The sequence below is a fragment of the Antechinus flavipes genome, chromosome 2 (assembly GCF_016432865.1).
Source record: "Antechinus flavipes isolate AdamAnt ecotype Samford, QLD, Australia chromosome 2, AdamAnt_v2, whole genome shotgun sequence".
Taxonomy (NCBI): Eukaryota; Metazoa; Chordata; class Mammalia; order Dasyuromorphia; family Dasyuridae; genus Antechinus; species Antechinus flavipes.
This window is the reverse complement of record NC_067399.1, coordinates 48,220,544-48,237,821: the sequence shown is the minus strand read 5'-3', so window position 1 is coordinate 48,237,821 and position 17,278 is coordinate 48,220,544. Positions and strand designations below refer to the sequence as shown.

At 44.3% G+C, this 17,278-nt stretch overlaps 1 protein-coding gene across 1 annotated transcript; it reads left to right on the top strand.

The window, feature by feature from the left end:
- Positions 1-1,032: 1,032 nt before the first annotated feature.
- Positions 1,033-9,936, top strand: VPS4A (vacuolar protein sorting 4 homolog A). The gene is made up of 11 exons (XM_051974719.1): positions 1,033-1,147; positions 3,324-3,435; positions 3,534-3,681; positions 4,740-4,801; positions 4,885-5,004; positions 5,437-5,593; positions 5,746-5,894; positions 6,621-6,702; positions 7,250-7,469; positions 8,432-8,572; positions 9,062-9,936. Exons 1-11 carry the CDS (start codon positions 1,127-1,129, stop codon positions 9,161-9,163), a joined length of 1,314 nt encoding a protein of 437 aa, XP_051830679.1. The 5' UTR covers positions 1,033-1,126; the 3' UTR covers positions 9,164-9,936.
- Positions 9,937-17,278: the final 7,342 nt, after the last annotated feature.

The window sequence follows — 17,278 nt, the reverse complement described above, 5'->3', positions numbered from 1 at the left end:
AATAGGTATTATGACACGGAGTGCTATTTAATAAGCCACTGCCAGTAAGATGAATAAATAGTTCTAAGATGGGTGAATTGATTCATCTTCCACACAGTTTGTAGGAAACATCCGTCGTGTACCCGAATACGGAATGTTCCCAAGGCAAACAAATGACCCTGAAAATGCTTCCCCTTTCTGTCCTTAACTAAAATTCTCTACTTATCACTCAAAACCAACAAAAAGCCCTCTAATTTCCTGCCGTTGATAATATCTCAGTTTGCTCCCTGGGGGCAGTATCCGAACTTTCCTCCACCCCTTCTCCCCAAGCAGTCTCGTAACCTTGTCTCCAAGTCCCGTGACCTTGACCTTTACACCACCTCGGGTCGCCTCATCACTTTAGGGCTCCGGTGCACCTTGCGCAGCACACGTGTCCTGTGCCTCCGTAACCGGCCTCCAGGCCACGCCTTCTCCAATGACTTTCGGACAAGGTATCCCAAAAGTCAAGGCAGCTCTACGACTGAAATGGGAGAACAGAAACCTCGTAGCTTTCTTTTTTTCTTTAAACACTACCAAAAGCGCTCCCGAGAGGCTGTTGTGCACCCGAGAGTGCTTGCGATGGGACTGTTTTCTATCTCTTGTGTCCTTTGCTAGATAATCCCAGGATGGGCCGGCCCCGGCATTCAAGGCTCTCCACCTACCGTGCGTTCTACTACCCCCATTCGCAGACTCTGCGTTCCAGTCGTACGGGAAGTCCTCGTGGTCGCGCAGGATCCATCTAGCCTGACCCGCTAGCTTTGGATCCGACTGTCCTGCAGCTTCTGGCCCTTCTCGCGGGGATGCAGGAGCCGGGAGGAGCCGAGTCCGCAGCTCTGGGCTGGGGCCGCTAGGGGGCAGCCGCGGATCCGGTGCCGGGCCGCTCTAGGCCTCGCTCGCCGCCCTCTCGCTGGCTCTGTCCCTCTAGCTCGCTCGCTCGCGGTGGGTTCGGAGCCGAGCGGAGCCGAGGCCGCCCAGCCGGGGCCCCGCCCGCCGCGCGTCCCCTTCCGCCCGTCGGCCCGTCCTGGACCCAGCGCCCTCGGCCTCCCTCAGGGGCCGCACCGAGGCCGGAACCAGCGCCGCGGGCTGCCGGGGCCGCCCGGGAGATGAAATGACAACTTCAACTCTCCAGGTACCGGCCTCGGGGGCCTGGCGGGGGAGGCCGCGCCGGAAGCCGGGCCGGGGCCGAGGCCGAGGCCGCCCCGGGAGGCCCGTGGTCCGGCCCAGCCCGAGCCCTGCGGGCGAGGAGGATGGGCCCCCGGCCCTCTGCATGCCCGGGGCCCGCAGCTGGGGAAACTGAGGTCGCCTGGGCTCGACCATTGCCTGCTGCCCCCCCCTCCCGGGGGGTCTGGTGAGCCCCCCACCCTACCCCCGCTGCACGTTCTGGCTGGGACCCAGATCCTCCCCCACCTCCGCCCTCAGCCTTCCCAGGGAAGCAGGGCAGGTGTTGGGTCCGCTTGAGGCACCGGGCTGCCGCGGAGCCCCCTTCCTTCCTACTGGTGGGGAAACTGAGACCCGCAGAAGGGACCTGCCCTGCCCCAAGGTCACCCAGGCAGCTGTGGTAGGGCCAGGATTCGAACTGAGGCCGCCTGGGCCCCGGGCGTCCTAGCTGGACGCCTGCTTGTCTTCCTCGCAGCCTCTCTGGACCCTGGTTGTCTTGCTTTAGCCTGTTTCCATTTGACAGCAGACTGCCGGGAGGACCTGGGGCAGGGGCTCCACACCCTTTCCCATATCTCGGGCTTAGGCTGGTCACTCACCTCTGTGATCTTTGGGATCTTCATCTGTCAAATGGGTACAATAAGACAGGCGCTACATACCTCCCTAGGACTTCTTAGCAGAATGTACTTTGTAAAGATTAAAATACTATAGAAATGGGAATCGTTGTCTTTGTCCACCCTTTGGAGCAATTTGTTATCAAGAAATACAGCAGGGGAAGCTGGTTTATATATTTATTGATCTCACTTCCTAAAATTTCCATTTTGAAACTTAGGTACTTTGCCTACTTTTACTAATACTTCATGTGGAAGTATTCTGTGGCTATGAAATCACAGAGTCCCTTCCCTTCCTTGTACCTAGATTGGCTAAAAACACACCCAGCAGAAATTTCTTTCCTAGTGCATTGACAGCTTTTTTGGAGTACTAATTTGCAGCAGCAAAGAACAAGCAGAGGGTTCAAAAGTGCCAGAATTTTGTCTTTGAGGCTCTTCATCCACTAAGACTAAAAATTCTAGTATGCTCCATGAAAAGACTAAAAACCCTTAGATTTTAGTAGCAAACGGTTTCTTACTCTTTTTCCTATCTTTTAAAGCTTTTGGATTGGTTTGCCATTAACTAAAATTGATTTCTTTCATCTATCACATCACTTGGAAATGTCTGGCTCTTTCTGATGAAGAGTCTCAACATTTGATGATACCTTAGCCCCCAGAGATGGTCGACCAGGAAGTCTATCACTTTATTAGAAATGGAGTTCTAGTTAACGATTGTAATTTTGTAATCCCAGTGATTATTGTTTCTGCTTAATGCTTCCTACTGCTTACAAAGGATGAAATCGGGAGTTTGGACAACTAGACTTTGGAGCATAAAGATCCTTTAAAATCCTACTTGAGAGGGAGGGGATGGCTGGTGTTATGTGTATTACATGATTCTGTATGACTATCAATACATTATAGCTTTCAGATAAAAAAACACTGCTTTTGTTCTTGCTCATTAAACTCTATATTAAAAATATTCCCACACTTAACACAAGGCCTTGGGAAGTCTCCTCTTCCCAACTAACCAACAGAAGCCCACTCAGTGGGGCCAATGGAATTGAATAAAGTTCCCTTGGAATCCACACAGTGGAGCTTATAAGTGGATACAGGACTGAGAGCATCCTCTGTCCATTTGTTTTCTGGAAATTGCGTCATTTCTCATCTTCATTCTCAACTACGGATTGGTAGCGACTTCTTAGATCTTCTGTTGGGGACAACTTTTTTTTTTGGAGGTAGTGGAATAAAACATCCTAATAACAGAGTGATTCCTCCATCTTTTTGTAACTCTAGTCTGGGATGTTAGTTCAGGTTTCCTTCTGCTGGAATCTAGAGGGGAGATTGAGTGTGAAAAGCCTGTTAACTGTGGTTATTGTGGAGAAGGGAAGACCATCTTTTAGTGCTCCCTTTTAAAGCCTTTCTATTTGATGGCTGGGAAGTGGTTGGCTCTCCTGGCCTAGGACAAATGAATAAATCAGCCTGAGTTCATGGCTTCCTGCTGCCTGAGACTGAGTGCTTTCAGGACCTGTTTGGGAGCCCTGTGCTATGTTGTCTTTCCAGAAGGCCATTGATCTGGTGACGAAGGCGACGGAGGAGGACAAAGCCAAGAACTATGAGGAGGCATTGCGGCTCTACCAGCACGCCGTGGAGTATTTCCTACATGCAATCAAATGTGAGTCAGGGTGGGGCCGGAGCTGCCATAGGCACCTCCCACAAGCAGGAGGTGACTCCGAGGCTCAATGGGCCTTTTTTGGGGCTGCCCTTTTACAGATGAGGCACACAGTGACAAAGCCAAGGAGAGCATCCGGGGCAAGTGTATGCAGTACCTGGATCGAGCTGAGAAGCTGAAGGATTACTTACGGAATAAAGACAAGCAAAGCAAAAAGCCCGTGAAAGAAACTCCAAATGACAGCAAGGGGTGAGTATCTCAGTGTGTAGGGGTAGAGTCAACATGCCCAAGAGAATCTCCAGACCCTCAAGGACAGATTTCCTTTTCTTGTGATGTCATCTAATAAAATTAGATAAATAATTTTTTTTAAATGCTCTAGTAAAATTAACCTGAACTCCTGGGGTGCCTGGCTCTCAAATTCCAGTTGAAGTTTCCCAGAGAATAAAAAAACAAAATATCAGCTAGCAGGTGGGTCTCTGGGAGAGGAATATGCGTTCTGTAGAAAGCACATTGTCATGAGGAGACATGATTTGAAAGGGTGGGTGCTGTGAGTGGAAGGTTTTTCCCAGAGGCCAGGAAGGCTCCTGGGTGCACGCCCTTCTTCCAGAAAGAGATTTTGCTACAATGTTTGGATTTTTCCTCTATGGTGACAGTCATCTGTGGATGGGAGGGAGTCTGCTCCTCTTCCACCCCATCAAGGTTAGAGGATTGGAGGGGTGTTAAAATTCTTTAGAGGGGGCAGCATAGGGGAGGGGATAGAATGGGCTTTAGTCAGGAAGACTTCTGGTACTTGCGCTGTCACAAACACTGAGTGGCTGATGCCACGCTTGTCAATTCATCTCTTAGTTTGTCTCCTCATATGGAAAATGGGAATGCTAATCCTGCATTATCTGTTCTCCAGAGCTTTTGTGACATTTACGGATATAATGTATGTAAAGTACTTATTGAGTGATAGAGCTTTGTGTAAATGCTGGTTATTACTATCTTGTTGCCCTGAAGAGCTGTACCTAACAATAGCATATTGATTTATAAATTAGCTCCTACTTATCTGGATGGATTGGGTATCTTTTCTTTCTGTGATGGAAAAAAATTTTTTTAATTCTCCAAGCATATCCCTTTGTGACCAAGGGCTCCCTCAGGCTTTGGTGGGAGGATGCTATGATGTAGCTACTCATAGTGTTGCCACTGGATCTCTGTAGCTCTTTGAAGACCATCCCTTTTCTAGCCAGACATTGGCCTTTATTTTCTAGAGCTCCTTGCTGCCAATATGAAGTATCACTTTTTGATTGCCTGTTTCATTTCCACAGAAGTGACAGTGACAGTGAAGGAGAGAATCCTGAGAAAAAGAAACTGCAAGAACAGCTGATGGGTAAGTTGCATAAGACCCTGAGGGGTCAGCTTCCAGGCCCTTGTGGAGCCCCTGCCTTAGGGAGTACTACCTCCTTGTTGTAGGTGCCATTGTCATGGAGAAGCCCAACATTCGGTGGAGTGATGTGGCTGGCCTGGAGGGAGCCAAGGAAGCGCTTAAAGAAGCTGTCATCTTGCCAATTAAGTTCCCGCACTTATTCACAGGTGAGGAATGAATACCAAAAATTAAGTTGAAAGTTAACTGACTTCTTATCCAGCTTGTCCACAAGAACAGTGTCAGTAGGCTTGTCATTGAGTCAGCTGGAGATGGCCTCAGGGTCATCCAGAACCTAGCTTCTTAAACTGTGGGTGGTGAGCCCTTATGGGGTATTGTAGCTGAATGTGAGAGCTGCAAAATTATGATTTATTATTGGTAAATGTTTGCTTCGTATGCCTGTTTTATGTACCTGTACACCCATGATTATGTAAAAATTTCTGGGGGGAAAAGGGATCACGAGTGGAAAAAGTTTCAGAAGTCTTGGCCTAGGAGGATGGTCAGACTACAGATGGGACCAAAGGGCCCGGCTCCAACAGTACCCCCTCTGCCATCAGTCCAGAATCCTTTGGTACTCACCTGTTTTCCATTTCCTCTCCTAGGCAAGCGCACCCCCTGGAGAGGGATCTTGCTCTTTGGACCCCCTGGCACAGGGAAATCTTACTTGGCAAAGGCTGTGGCCACAGAAGCCAACAACTCCACCTTCTTCTCTGTGTCCTCCTCAGATCTGATGTCCAAATGGTTGGGGGAGAGTGAGAAGTAAGTCAGCCCCCAGGCCGTGCTCCCTTGCGCTCGCTGGAGCCGGGGCTGCTGGCACAGGCTGAGTCCTGGATCCCACCTGCCCATGGGTCCTGCTGGGGGTGGAGAGGGCTGGGCCAGCCAGGGCAGCCACATCCCCGCTTTTCCTCCAGGCTTGTTAAAAACCTTTTTGAGCTGGCCAGGCAGCACAAACCCTCCATCATCTTCATCGATGAGGTCGACTCTCTCTGCGGATCTCGGAATGAAAACGAGAGCGAGGCTGCCCGCAGGATCAAGACGGAGTTCCTGGTGCAGATGCAGGGTGAGCGTTAGCATGGGATGCACCACAATTCTTGGTGGGCGGGACGCTGCTTGGGGCTGGGGAGCAGCAGCAGGATGTGGCCCTAGCCCCGCTTCCTCAGTCTCAGAATCTTCACCCCAAATACATGCACACTTCCCGACGGCCCGGGATGAGGAGATGGACATGGCCAAGGCTGCCCTGGCCCTTCTGGTGGGCCGCCCCCTCCTCCCTGTGCTGGAGTTGGGGTTTGCCCAGACCAGGGTGCCAACTTGGGCTGACCACAGAGGAGAATTTGGAACTGGATACTGCGCTTGAAACGGGACGTCCTGGTTCAAAAAAAGAAATACGTGTATGCCTTAATACCAGTTTCTTAATTCTCTATTCAGTATTCAGGACTGTTTGTACTCTGTTCTCCTGCCTCCCCTCTGTCCACTTTAGCCTTCTTTATGTAACTCTGGCCAAAGACACCAGTACTCTGAAGGAGCTCCGGGTCTTGTCTGACTGGTCACCAAGGGAGATGTGAGGGCCCAGCCTAGCAGAGCCCTGAAGGCCCACGGGTCCTTGTCGTTGCCCTCTTTTGTTCTCTGCCCAGTCACAGACAGGAGTCTGTTCTCATCTCAGGAAGTGCTGGTGTCTCTCCTCCTTCCCCTCACCCCCCTGTTAGTGAGCCCCCAGGCTACTTTCCCAAAGATGGTGGCCGGCGATGGCCATGTTATCACAGTCAGCTTTGTGGTCTTCTTTCCCCAGGGGTCGGCAACAACAACGACGGCACGTTGGTCCTGGGGGCCACAAACATCCCGTGGGTGTTGGATTCAGCTATTCGAAGGAGGTGAGTGCGGCTCCTGCTTATTATCAGTCATGCATGGACCAACCACCCTGACTCCTTGGCCAAAACCTACACGATCAGCCCACGGTTTCTCTGGCTGATTTGGGCAACCTCAGCCCTGGGCAGAGGTCGCCGCTCAGGACTGTGCTGTTAAATGGAGGATTGCAAAGGAACACAGTTGTATTGAAATACTGTTATCAGAAGAGTAAGAAAGCCAGTTCCCAGAGCCCTTGCCATCTATCCATGGATAGGTCTGGGGATGCCAGGTCAGGAAGTCGGTGCTGTGGGGGTAACTCAGTTCTCTCTCCTTTATTATGAATCCATTCGCTCAGAGCCCCTCTCCTATCTTCCCAATTCCCCACATAGATTCCCACAGGGTAACATCAGTTCTGTACCTTTGTTGGATCTGGGGAGTGACGTCACGTGGCAATGGGGCCCCGGTAGACCCGCCTTTTCACCTTGGTACTTGGTTTCAGGAGTTGAGACTCTTAATGGAACTTCCACACTTCTCTAAACCTGGAGCACCAATCCTTGGTGTTTTATCCTCTAGGTTTGAAAAACGCATTTACATCCCCCTGCCTGAGGAAGCGGCCCGGACCCAGATGTTCCGGCTGCATCTCGGGAACACCCCCCACAGCCTCACGGAGGCCAACATCCTCGAGCTAGCCCGGAAGACCGACGGCTACTCGGGAGCCGACATCAGCATCATCGTGCGGGATTCTCTCATGCAGCCTGTGCGCAAAGTGCAGTCGGCAACACACTTCAAAAAGGTAGAGCAGTTAGGGCCCCGCAGAGGGGGAGCCGGCCAGGCACCGCGCCAGCCATGCTCTGGGGGCTCCCTTTTGGTGCTTTCTGGATTTTTGGAAGGTGTGTTCCTGTTCTTCAAGGAGAGTGGGGAGTACGTGTCTGACATCCCCCTCTCCATTTTGGAGGTGGGGGAGGGAGGAGGGAGGGTTGGCTTTTAATTCCTTGTCATTTTAAGAGATGCTGGGAGGACAGTGGTACTTAATGAAGGTTCTTCAAGGAGGTGGGCATTAAAACAGGGAGGAAAGGGAAGATTTAGGAGCAGGAGAATAGAGGGATTATAAGTCTGAGTTACGGGGCAGGGCAGTTTCCACCAGGACAATCTCTCAAATGTCTTTTCTTCAAATCCTTCAGGGAATCAGCTCTGACTGGAGGTGGAAGGGGCTCTGGCGTGGCCGATAAGGAAGTCTTTTTGCTTACTGGGCATATTTGTTAAAAAGTTTGGTTTTTGTTTTCAGTGATGGGCGGGTGGAAGAACAAAATAGAGATATGCACTCAATTTTTTAAATTTAAGAAACTTAAAATTTAAGCTAGAAAGCTGCTTGAAGTGAATAGAGAAGTTAAATGATTTACTGAGGCTCATCTAACTAATCCACATTAGAAGCTGTATTTGAACCCTTCTGAACTCCAAACCTGAGATTTTTTTCCTCTGTGCCACGCCGGCTCCTAAAGATTAGCGTGTAGATTTTTCAATGTTCTGCTTCTGGACTTAAAAGCAATCTTAATTAAACAGCATGGCTTTCCCATGATCTCCCTGGATGACTTGACACACACAACCAATATTATCTGAGAATTATTTAACACCTTTCAGCTCCAAAATATTCTTCAGAGAATTATTTCTATTTTGTCTAGCTAGAATCTATTTAAAAAAAAATTGTCTTGATGGGCTGGTAGATCTGAGCCCCTTATGTCTCTGGTTTGATTCCAGGTTCGGGGCCCTTCTCGCACCAACCCTGGAGTCATGATAGATGACCTTCTGACCCCCTGCTCTCCAGGAGATCCTGGAGCCATTGAGATGACTTGGATGGATGTACCCAGTGACAAGCTGTTGGAGCCTGTAGTATGCATGGTAAATAGACAGATGGCCAGAATACAAACTAAGAACTTTCCTCATTTCACTGCCCCCCCAACAACCGTGCCCTCTTCTAAACACAGAACCACTTGTGACAATGTTAGTCCCATAGGTCTTTCTAGCTTGTGGAGAGGCAGACAGTACAGTTTTCTCTAATTTTATTTAGCATCACATATATAAATGATTCCATTTGAGTTGAGGGATTTGACTGCACACAATAGGTATTTGATAAAGTATCATTTTGATTTGCTAGCTTTAGTATTACTTTGTCTCTGCTCAGGCAGATACATGATATTATGGCTGGATCCATTAATGACTTCATGATATAATATAAAAAAAGCTATGAGGCGAGATACCCTTCCTCCCCAACATACAAATTCCAATTCACCCAGTCCCGGAGAAATTTTCAGCATAAAAGATGGCGGCTGGGAACAGAAGAGTTCACCAGCTCAGGCCCTGGTCCCAAGACCTCTTCTTTCTTTACAGTCCGACATGCTTCGGTCTCTGGCCACCACCCGACCCACCGTCAATGCAGAAGATCTTCTGAAAGTGAAGAAATTCTCAGAGGACTTTGGACAGGAAGGTTAAAAGCTTCTGTAGGGGTGATGACGAGGGGGGAGGTTGACCAGGGGAAGTCCACAGCACTTCCTCTCCCCATGCCAGCAGCCAGGCAGGGCCCCATGTGGCTAATCCCAGAGTCACAACAGAATCCACTTTGCTGTCTGGTGACCAGCTGGGAAACAAGGAGGATGGGCTTCTCCTACAGCCTCAGAGACACTGGAGCACAGCTGGTACATGACGGAGCCTGGGTTCTACATGTTTCCTCCTTTCCAAATGCTCACTACTCCTTTTCCTGACTCTCCCTGTCTTCTGTTTTTTTAACTTTTTTTTTTTGTAATTATTCTAAATTAATGCTGCTTGGATTTTTGTCTTGTTTATAAATAAAAATAAAATCACCCAAAAGCTTCAGGGAGTGGAACCATCCCATTCCTGTAGTGGTGGGCTCAGCCAGCCCTTTCCTCCTCCTTTCTCTTTATAGCCGTGTCCTAGTTCTTGAGAAAAGGCCATCTGAAGCCCTTTGGCTCTTCGTCCTAAATATTTCCTAAGATCGTCAGGAATCTTGCCGGTGTCACTTTGAGGCTAGGTATACACGGACTTGTTTCTTCTGTGCAGGAGGAGGATATGACTTCTGCAAAAGAAAAGCTATTCAAGTCAAAAGAAATTAGGTCTGTAGTGAAGACTGTTGGCCCATTTTTCACAGCTGCCTTTTCCTCTTTTCTGCCTGTGGGAGCAGAACAGTGTTGCTACACTTAAGAGTCCTTCTCTTGGAAATGGCCTAATAAACCTTTTTCCCCTCCTGAGCCACCGGAGTGATCTCATGTCTCTAGCGCTTCCTGGAAGCTACTGTTAAGCTCTCCTTTACATCCAGCAAATAAACTGTTGAGTAATTGATTTTCTACCTAACAAACAGATGGTAAGGGTGGGAATCATTGGGGTCGATATTAGGAGGCTCATTCTAGCCTCTACCCTCTGGGAAAAATCCTTCTAAAGCATCCATTATTCTCAAATCTGATTTTTTAAGTTGTTTTTTGTTTGGGTATTCTTGGACTGAGGTCCCTCTAGCCAGAAGATTCCGGGAGCATGTCATCTGGCCTTAATGTGGTTTTGGTTTTTATTTACAGGGAATATCTATGCTGTCTTAGAAGGTAAGGTGTCCAGGCTCTTGACATTATATAGAGGGATTTTACTATACCTTTAAAATCTGAATAATGGGAAGAAGAGATTGTCACAAATTTTAACCCTTTAATGGTTATATCTTTTTTGGGTTAAAGAGCCAATTTAAACTTGTGTGGTTCCACTGGACAAAACTAGATGGTGGGTAAGACAGAATTAAGATTTTTTCATCATAAAAAACAAATCTAAAAATTGGAAAACACTACCTCCCAGAGTGGCAGATTCATCCTTATTTATGAAGAATTAAACAAATTTAACAAATATTTACTTGTGCATATTTTATAAAATATCAACTTATTGATGTTATATTTATCATGAGTAATAAAATTAATTTGTTACTATTAACTCATATTTATTAGTTAGAGGGAGTTCTTAAGGCCTGGTTTGACTAGATGGACTCAAGTCGAATTCAGTTCTGTGATTCTGTCAGTGTTGGGGAATATCTTGACAGTTATAAATTAGACTCTTTAAATGGCTTCCTGATAAATCCTCCAAACTAGAAACTAGTTTGGCCCTAAGAACAGTAGTTGAAAAGATAGCCCTTAAAAGCGTGTTGCCCCAGATTTCAGACATGCTCTTAGTGATAGATTCTCCGCTATTGGTTTACTTTGTAAATACATAGCAAAAGATGGGTCTGTAAAACTCTTCCCTGCCTGTACCTCTGTTGCTACATTTCAAAACGTTTTCTATAGTATGCTCCTTAGGTCACCACACCTACTGCAGCTTTCTTAGGTCAAAAGATTCCTTGTTGCTTGTGGCATTTCTCAGGCACCCAGAAATCTGGGAGAAATCAGCACATGCTTTGGCGTTACTACAACTATGAATGCCTTAATGTTGCCACCCATCTTTGATCTAAACATTTAACCTTAACCTACACGACTGACCTTTAAACATTTTTGAGGAACAGATGAGAGTGGTCTGCCCATTAGCCAATTCACTTTAATATATCTGATTCTGTATTCAAAAGAATTCATTCTACAAGAAAATTCCCAGACTCCTCAGTTGCATAGCCTCTTTCTCCCATAATGCCATTCTTCCACGGCTTTGGTTCTGAATTGGCATCCTGCATTGGCTGGCTTTCCATTTTCTAGGTCTTGTGTCAGATCAGGATACAAAGCTGGTGAAAAATGCTTGGGCAAAAGTAGTGTTTTCCAATGGTGACATGTAAGAACGTTGTTGCATGATTGCAGGGAAAAGGAGAAAGGTGCTTTTACCTTAGGGATGACTGTAACTGTATCCTTCTTTGGGATTTGGTTGCAACACTAGCTCCAAAATGTCAGCTCTCTGGATATCGGCTTCATAAATCAAGGCCATAGCTATTTGAAGGAAAGATGAACACTCTAGACACGCCTCCCAGAGGTGCCATACTCTGAAGAGTCCATTGGAGTTTATTGGTCTTAACCTTGCTATGGTGACCCAAGCAAGTTCCCAAAATCTGTCATCATGATGCAACTCTCCACTTTGTCCCACAGAGTTCCATTACATGTGCAACCTGTTCCCCCTCCTCACTTGAGCATTGGCTCCCCTAATAGAAAAAAAACTGCCAACAACTAAGGTCACTGCTGACTCCTGAGAAGAAATGAGATAAGTGGGCTCTCCTTGGGAAAAGGATGGAGACAGTGTAGGGGAAAATGGGATTCAGTTCTGCCTGAACAGCCTGGGCTTGGTTTCCTTAAGCTTTGCCAGAATATAGACCATGCCTTCCATAAAGAGAAGAGCAAGTGATACAACTATATACTGAGATGTAATGGGCTGAAACTGAGTTGATGGTCCAAACACTTAAGGTTAATTACCAATTGGACAATACTCTATTAGCATATGCTTGGAGAAAGAATGGCCCTGCCCTCTACTCCGTGCAGGCTTTATCTGTTGGCTATAGAGAGATTGAGACAGGATTTAGAGGGTGGAGTAGGAGCAAGGTGGCTCCCAGCAGGAGAAGAAAGAGAAGATTCCTGGGTCCGTTCTCTCTCCTTGGGCCTCAGGATAAGATTGCTTATCCTGACTATGCCTGATTCTAAAGTATCCAAAGTGCTAATGTGTCCTCACACTGAAAAATAACAGGAGCCACCACCCATAGCTTTTTACATAAACCATATCTGCTAACAGTGTAAAAAAAACAAGACACCCTCCCCCTTTGCCTCTCCTGAGACCTTAGGTAGGATTTGGCTGCCCACTTCGTAGATCTACAGAGATCGAGCATTAAGTTTTGCGGCCCTGCGAGACGTTTTTCAGAGAAAAATGATCCCAATTGTTGTCATTAGGCTCATTGAGGCATCATGCCTATAATTCTAACAAGGTAGATGGTAATAGAGCATTTGCTTCTCAACCCAAGATTTAAGGCTAAGACTAAACATATGGAAATGAGAAATGCTGATCACCCTGAACCTTGATCCTATCCAGATTCCATAATTCATATCTCTGTGGCACTAGGTTTCCCTAAGTACTTAGCTCACAACCTCCTTTGGGACAAGTAGTTATATAGACATACAAATTAGGAAACTGAGGGCCTGCGATTAAATGACAGAATTAGCTGAGATCTGACTACTCAAGCACTTTTTCTTTGCACTTAATAGTACTTTATTTTTTCCAGTTGCCTATATGGTTTTCAGCATTGATTTTTGTAAGCTTTTGAATCCCAAACAAAAAAAGTGAAAATAGTCTGCTTCAATTCAGACTGCATTGGTCTTGCTCTGGATAGGGACAGCATTTTCCACCATGAGCCTTGAAATTGTCTTGGGTCACTCTGTTATTGAGAAGGACTGAGAACGAACACGTTACGGGTATGATGCTCACTTCACTCAGCATTAACTCGCATGAGCCTTTTCATGTTTTTCTGAAATCCACCTGCTCATCACTTTTTATAAATAACAGTATTCCATTTCATTCATATGTCACAATTTATTTAGCCATTTTCCAACAGATGGACATCCTCTCATATAGTTCTAAATTGCTCTCCAGAATAACTGATCAGATCACAATTCCACCAATAATTCAAGCACACTTTCCATTAAGCCGTGCTTATTGGGAAGATCCTCCTCTAAATATTGAACTGCCTTCAGTAAATGAGCAGATGCTACCAGCTAAGGAGCAGACAAAAGATGACTTCTAATTTTTAGTACCTTAGAGTTCACATTAAAGGGTGAAAACTTAAAGCTAAATTATGAACCTATAAAAATTTGCAGGGTGGGTGTGAATAACAGCTTGTTTGTCCTTAGGCATCTGACTGAACCACAAAACAATTGTCTCTTTTCTGAGTAGTTTAATGTTAAACGGAATCCCTCAACCACTTCATAGTTGGGCCCCACTAGCAAAATATTTTCTAGTTGGAGTTTAGCATTTTGGATACGGTCCCATAGGATTATCCAAGCAGTTCAACCTTAGCAGATGATAGAAAGGTCTTTTTCTTGAAAAAAATTAACTTTTTCAATTAGAATGTAAAGATGAGGGTTCTCGGGTGGCAGATCCAGGACTGATGGCCAGATCTTTTAGTTCCCAAACTGGTACTCTGTCCTTCTCCTCTGGAATTTTTATTATTTATCAGATAAATAATCAACAATAATAGGAGGGGCTTCACCACACAGACTCTCAATCAGAGGTTCAGGAACTTTAAAAAAATGTTATTGATTATTTCAGTGTAATTTCTTTTTCAATCTCCTCATATATTCTGCTTTCAAAACGTTATTTTGAAAAGGGACCCATAACAATTAATATTAGAATCACTGCTCTACACAATGATGCCCAAATCAGTGAGCTTTGTCATCCCTATGTTATTTCTCCATTTCTACTTTCTGTGAAGAAATTAATTTCTCAGGGCAGCTAGGTGATACAGTGATAGAGCACTGGCCCTGAAGTCAGGAGGATCTACGTTCAAATCTGGCCTCAGACACTTAACATTTCCTAGCTGTGTGACCCTAGGCAAAAGTCATTTAACCCCAATGCTTCAGAAAAAAAAAAAAAGAAAAAGTTAATTTCTCCTAACAGGTCTCATGGTAATTAGGTTTCAATGAGATTGTGTGCTCTCCCTTCTTTCCCAGGGAGCAATTCTGGTTAAGGTAAAGAGTTTAAAATCCTGTGATCAATCAAAGGCTCTACATCATTTATTAATTAGAGAACTGCAATTTAAAATAACTCTGCGGTACCACTTCACACTTATTTGATTGCCTAAGATGACAGGGAAATATGATAAATGTTGGAGGGGATGTGGGAAAACTGGGACACTAATGCATTGTTGGTGATGTTGTGAAATGATCAACCATTCTGGAGAACAGTTTGGAACTATGCACAAAAGGCAATAAAACTACACATATCCTTTGATCCAGCAGTATTTCTATTGGACTTGTATCACAAAGAGATCATAAAAGAGGAGAAAAATGTTTGTGCAAAAAATGTTTGTGGTAGCCCTTTTTGTAGTAGTAAGGAACTGGACACTGAGTGCCCATCAGTTGGGAAATGGCTGAATAAGTTATAGTAAATGAATGTAATAGAATATTATTTTTCTATAAGAAATGATGAGTAAGTCCACATAAATGATAGGCATTTCTATATCTTGCCAACAAAGTCCAGCAGCAAAAGAAAGAGAAATTCCAATTAAAATAACTGTAGATAATATATTTGGTAATCTACCTGGCAAGACAAAGCCAACAACTATATGAACACAATTACAAAACACTTTCCACACGAAAAAAATTAGATCTAAACAATTGGAAGAGTACTGCTCATGGGTAGGCCAAACTAATATGCGACAATTCTGCCTAAATTAATCTACTTATTCAGTGCCATACCAAACTGCCAAAAAATTACAGAGCTAGGAAAAATAATGAAATTCATGTGGAAGAACAAAAGCTTGAGGATTTCAAGGGAATTAATGAAAAAAAAAATGCAAATGAAAGTGGCTTAGCTGGGCTAGACCTAAAACTGTATTATAAAGAAGTGGTCATCAAAATCATTTGGTACTGCCTAAGAAACAGAGTAGTTGATCAGTGGAATAGGTTAGGTCCATAAGACAAAACAGTCAATGACTATTGTAATTTAGTGTCTATTTGATAAGCCCAAAGACTCCAGTTTCTGGGATAAAAATTCTATTTCACAAAAATTGCTGAGAAAATTGGAAAATAGTATGGCAGAAACTAGGTATTGACCAACACATAACACTCTATACTAAGAAAAGTTTGAAATTAGTTCATGACATAAAGGGTGATACTATAAGCAAATTAGGAGCACAAGGGATAGTCTACATCTCAGATCTATGGAGAAGGAAGGAATTTATGGCCAAAGAACTAGAAAACATTATGAAATGCAAAATAGATAATTCTGATTAAATTAAAAAGGTTTTATACAAACAAAACCAATGCAGCCAAGATTAGAAGGGAAGCAGGAACTGGGAAAAAAAATTTACAACTAAGTGTTCTGATAAAGGCCTCATTTCTAAACTATATAGAAAATTGACTCAAATTTATATTAACAAAAGCCACTCTTCCAATCGATAAATGGTCAAAGGATATGAACAGACAATTTCAGATGAAATTAAATCCATTTCTAGTCATATGAAAAAATGCTCTAAATCACTATTGATTAGAAAAATGCAAATTAAGACAATTCTGAGGTACTACTTCACACCTTTCAGATTGGTTGAAATGACAGGAAAAGATAATGACAAATTTTAGAGATGTGGGAAAATATACTGTTGGTGGGGCTGTGAAATGATCCAACCATTCTGGAGAGTAATTTGAACTATGCCCAAAGAATTATCAAACTCTGCATACCTTTTGCCAGCAGTGTCTTTGCTGGGTCTGTATACCAATCAAAGAGATCATACAAAAGGGAAAAGGATCCACATGTGCAAAAATGTTTGTGGCAGTCCTATTTGTAGCGGCAAGGAACTGGAAACTGGGTGGATGCCCATCAACTGGAGAATGGCTGAATAAGCCGTGGTATATGAATATTATAGATTCTTATATTTCTAAATGAAACTTTCAGCAAGGTGATTTCAGAAAGGCCTGGAGATAATTTACATGAACTGATGCTAAGTGAAGTGAGTAGTACCAAGAGAATATTGTACAGCAACAAGATTATATGACCAACTGTGAGTGACTTGGTTCTTTTCAAAAAAGTGATTCAGGCCAATCCCAATAGATTTGTGTTGGAGAGAACCATCTATATCCAGAGAGAGGATTATGGGAACTGCACACAGAACACAAGATATTTTCACCTTTTTTGTTGTTTTTGCTTGTTTTTTTTTTCTTCTCATTTTTCTGTTCTTTTTGATCTTATTTTTTTTTTTTTTGTGCAGCATGACAAATGTGCAAATATGTTTGGAAGAATTGCATATGCTTAACCTATATTGGATTACTTGCTGTCTAAAGGAAGAGGGCTGGGGGAAAGAGAGGGAGAAAAACTTGGAACACAAAGTTTGCAAGGGTAAATATTGAAAACTACCTTTGCATGTGTTTTGGAAAAAAGTTATCAAAATTTTTTAAAAAAGAAAAGAAAAAGAAATGATGAGTAGGTCAATTTCTGAAAAGCCCGGAAAGACTTATATGAACTGATCCTGAGTAAAGTAAGGAGAACCAAGAGAACATCGTACACAGTAACAAGAACATGTGATCAACTGTGATGGACTTGGTTTTTTTTCAACAACTCGGTGATTCAAGGCAATTCCAACAGACTTGTGATGGAAAGTGCCATCCACATCCAGAAAGAGAACTATGAAGATTGTATACGGATCAAAGCATAGTATTTTCACCTTTTTGTTCTTTCTTGTATTTTTTTCCCTTTTGATCTGATTTTTCTTCTGCTGCATGACAAATACAGAAATAGATTTAGAATTGCTTACTTAACCTATACTGGATTGCTTGCTGTGTGGGGGGAGGGGAGAGAAGGGTAAAGAAGGGAAAATATTTGGAACATAAGGTTTTGAAAAGGTGAATGTTGAACAATGCCTTTGCGTGTATTTAGGAAAATACTATTAAA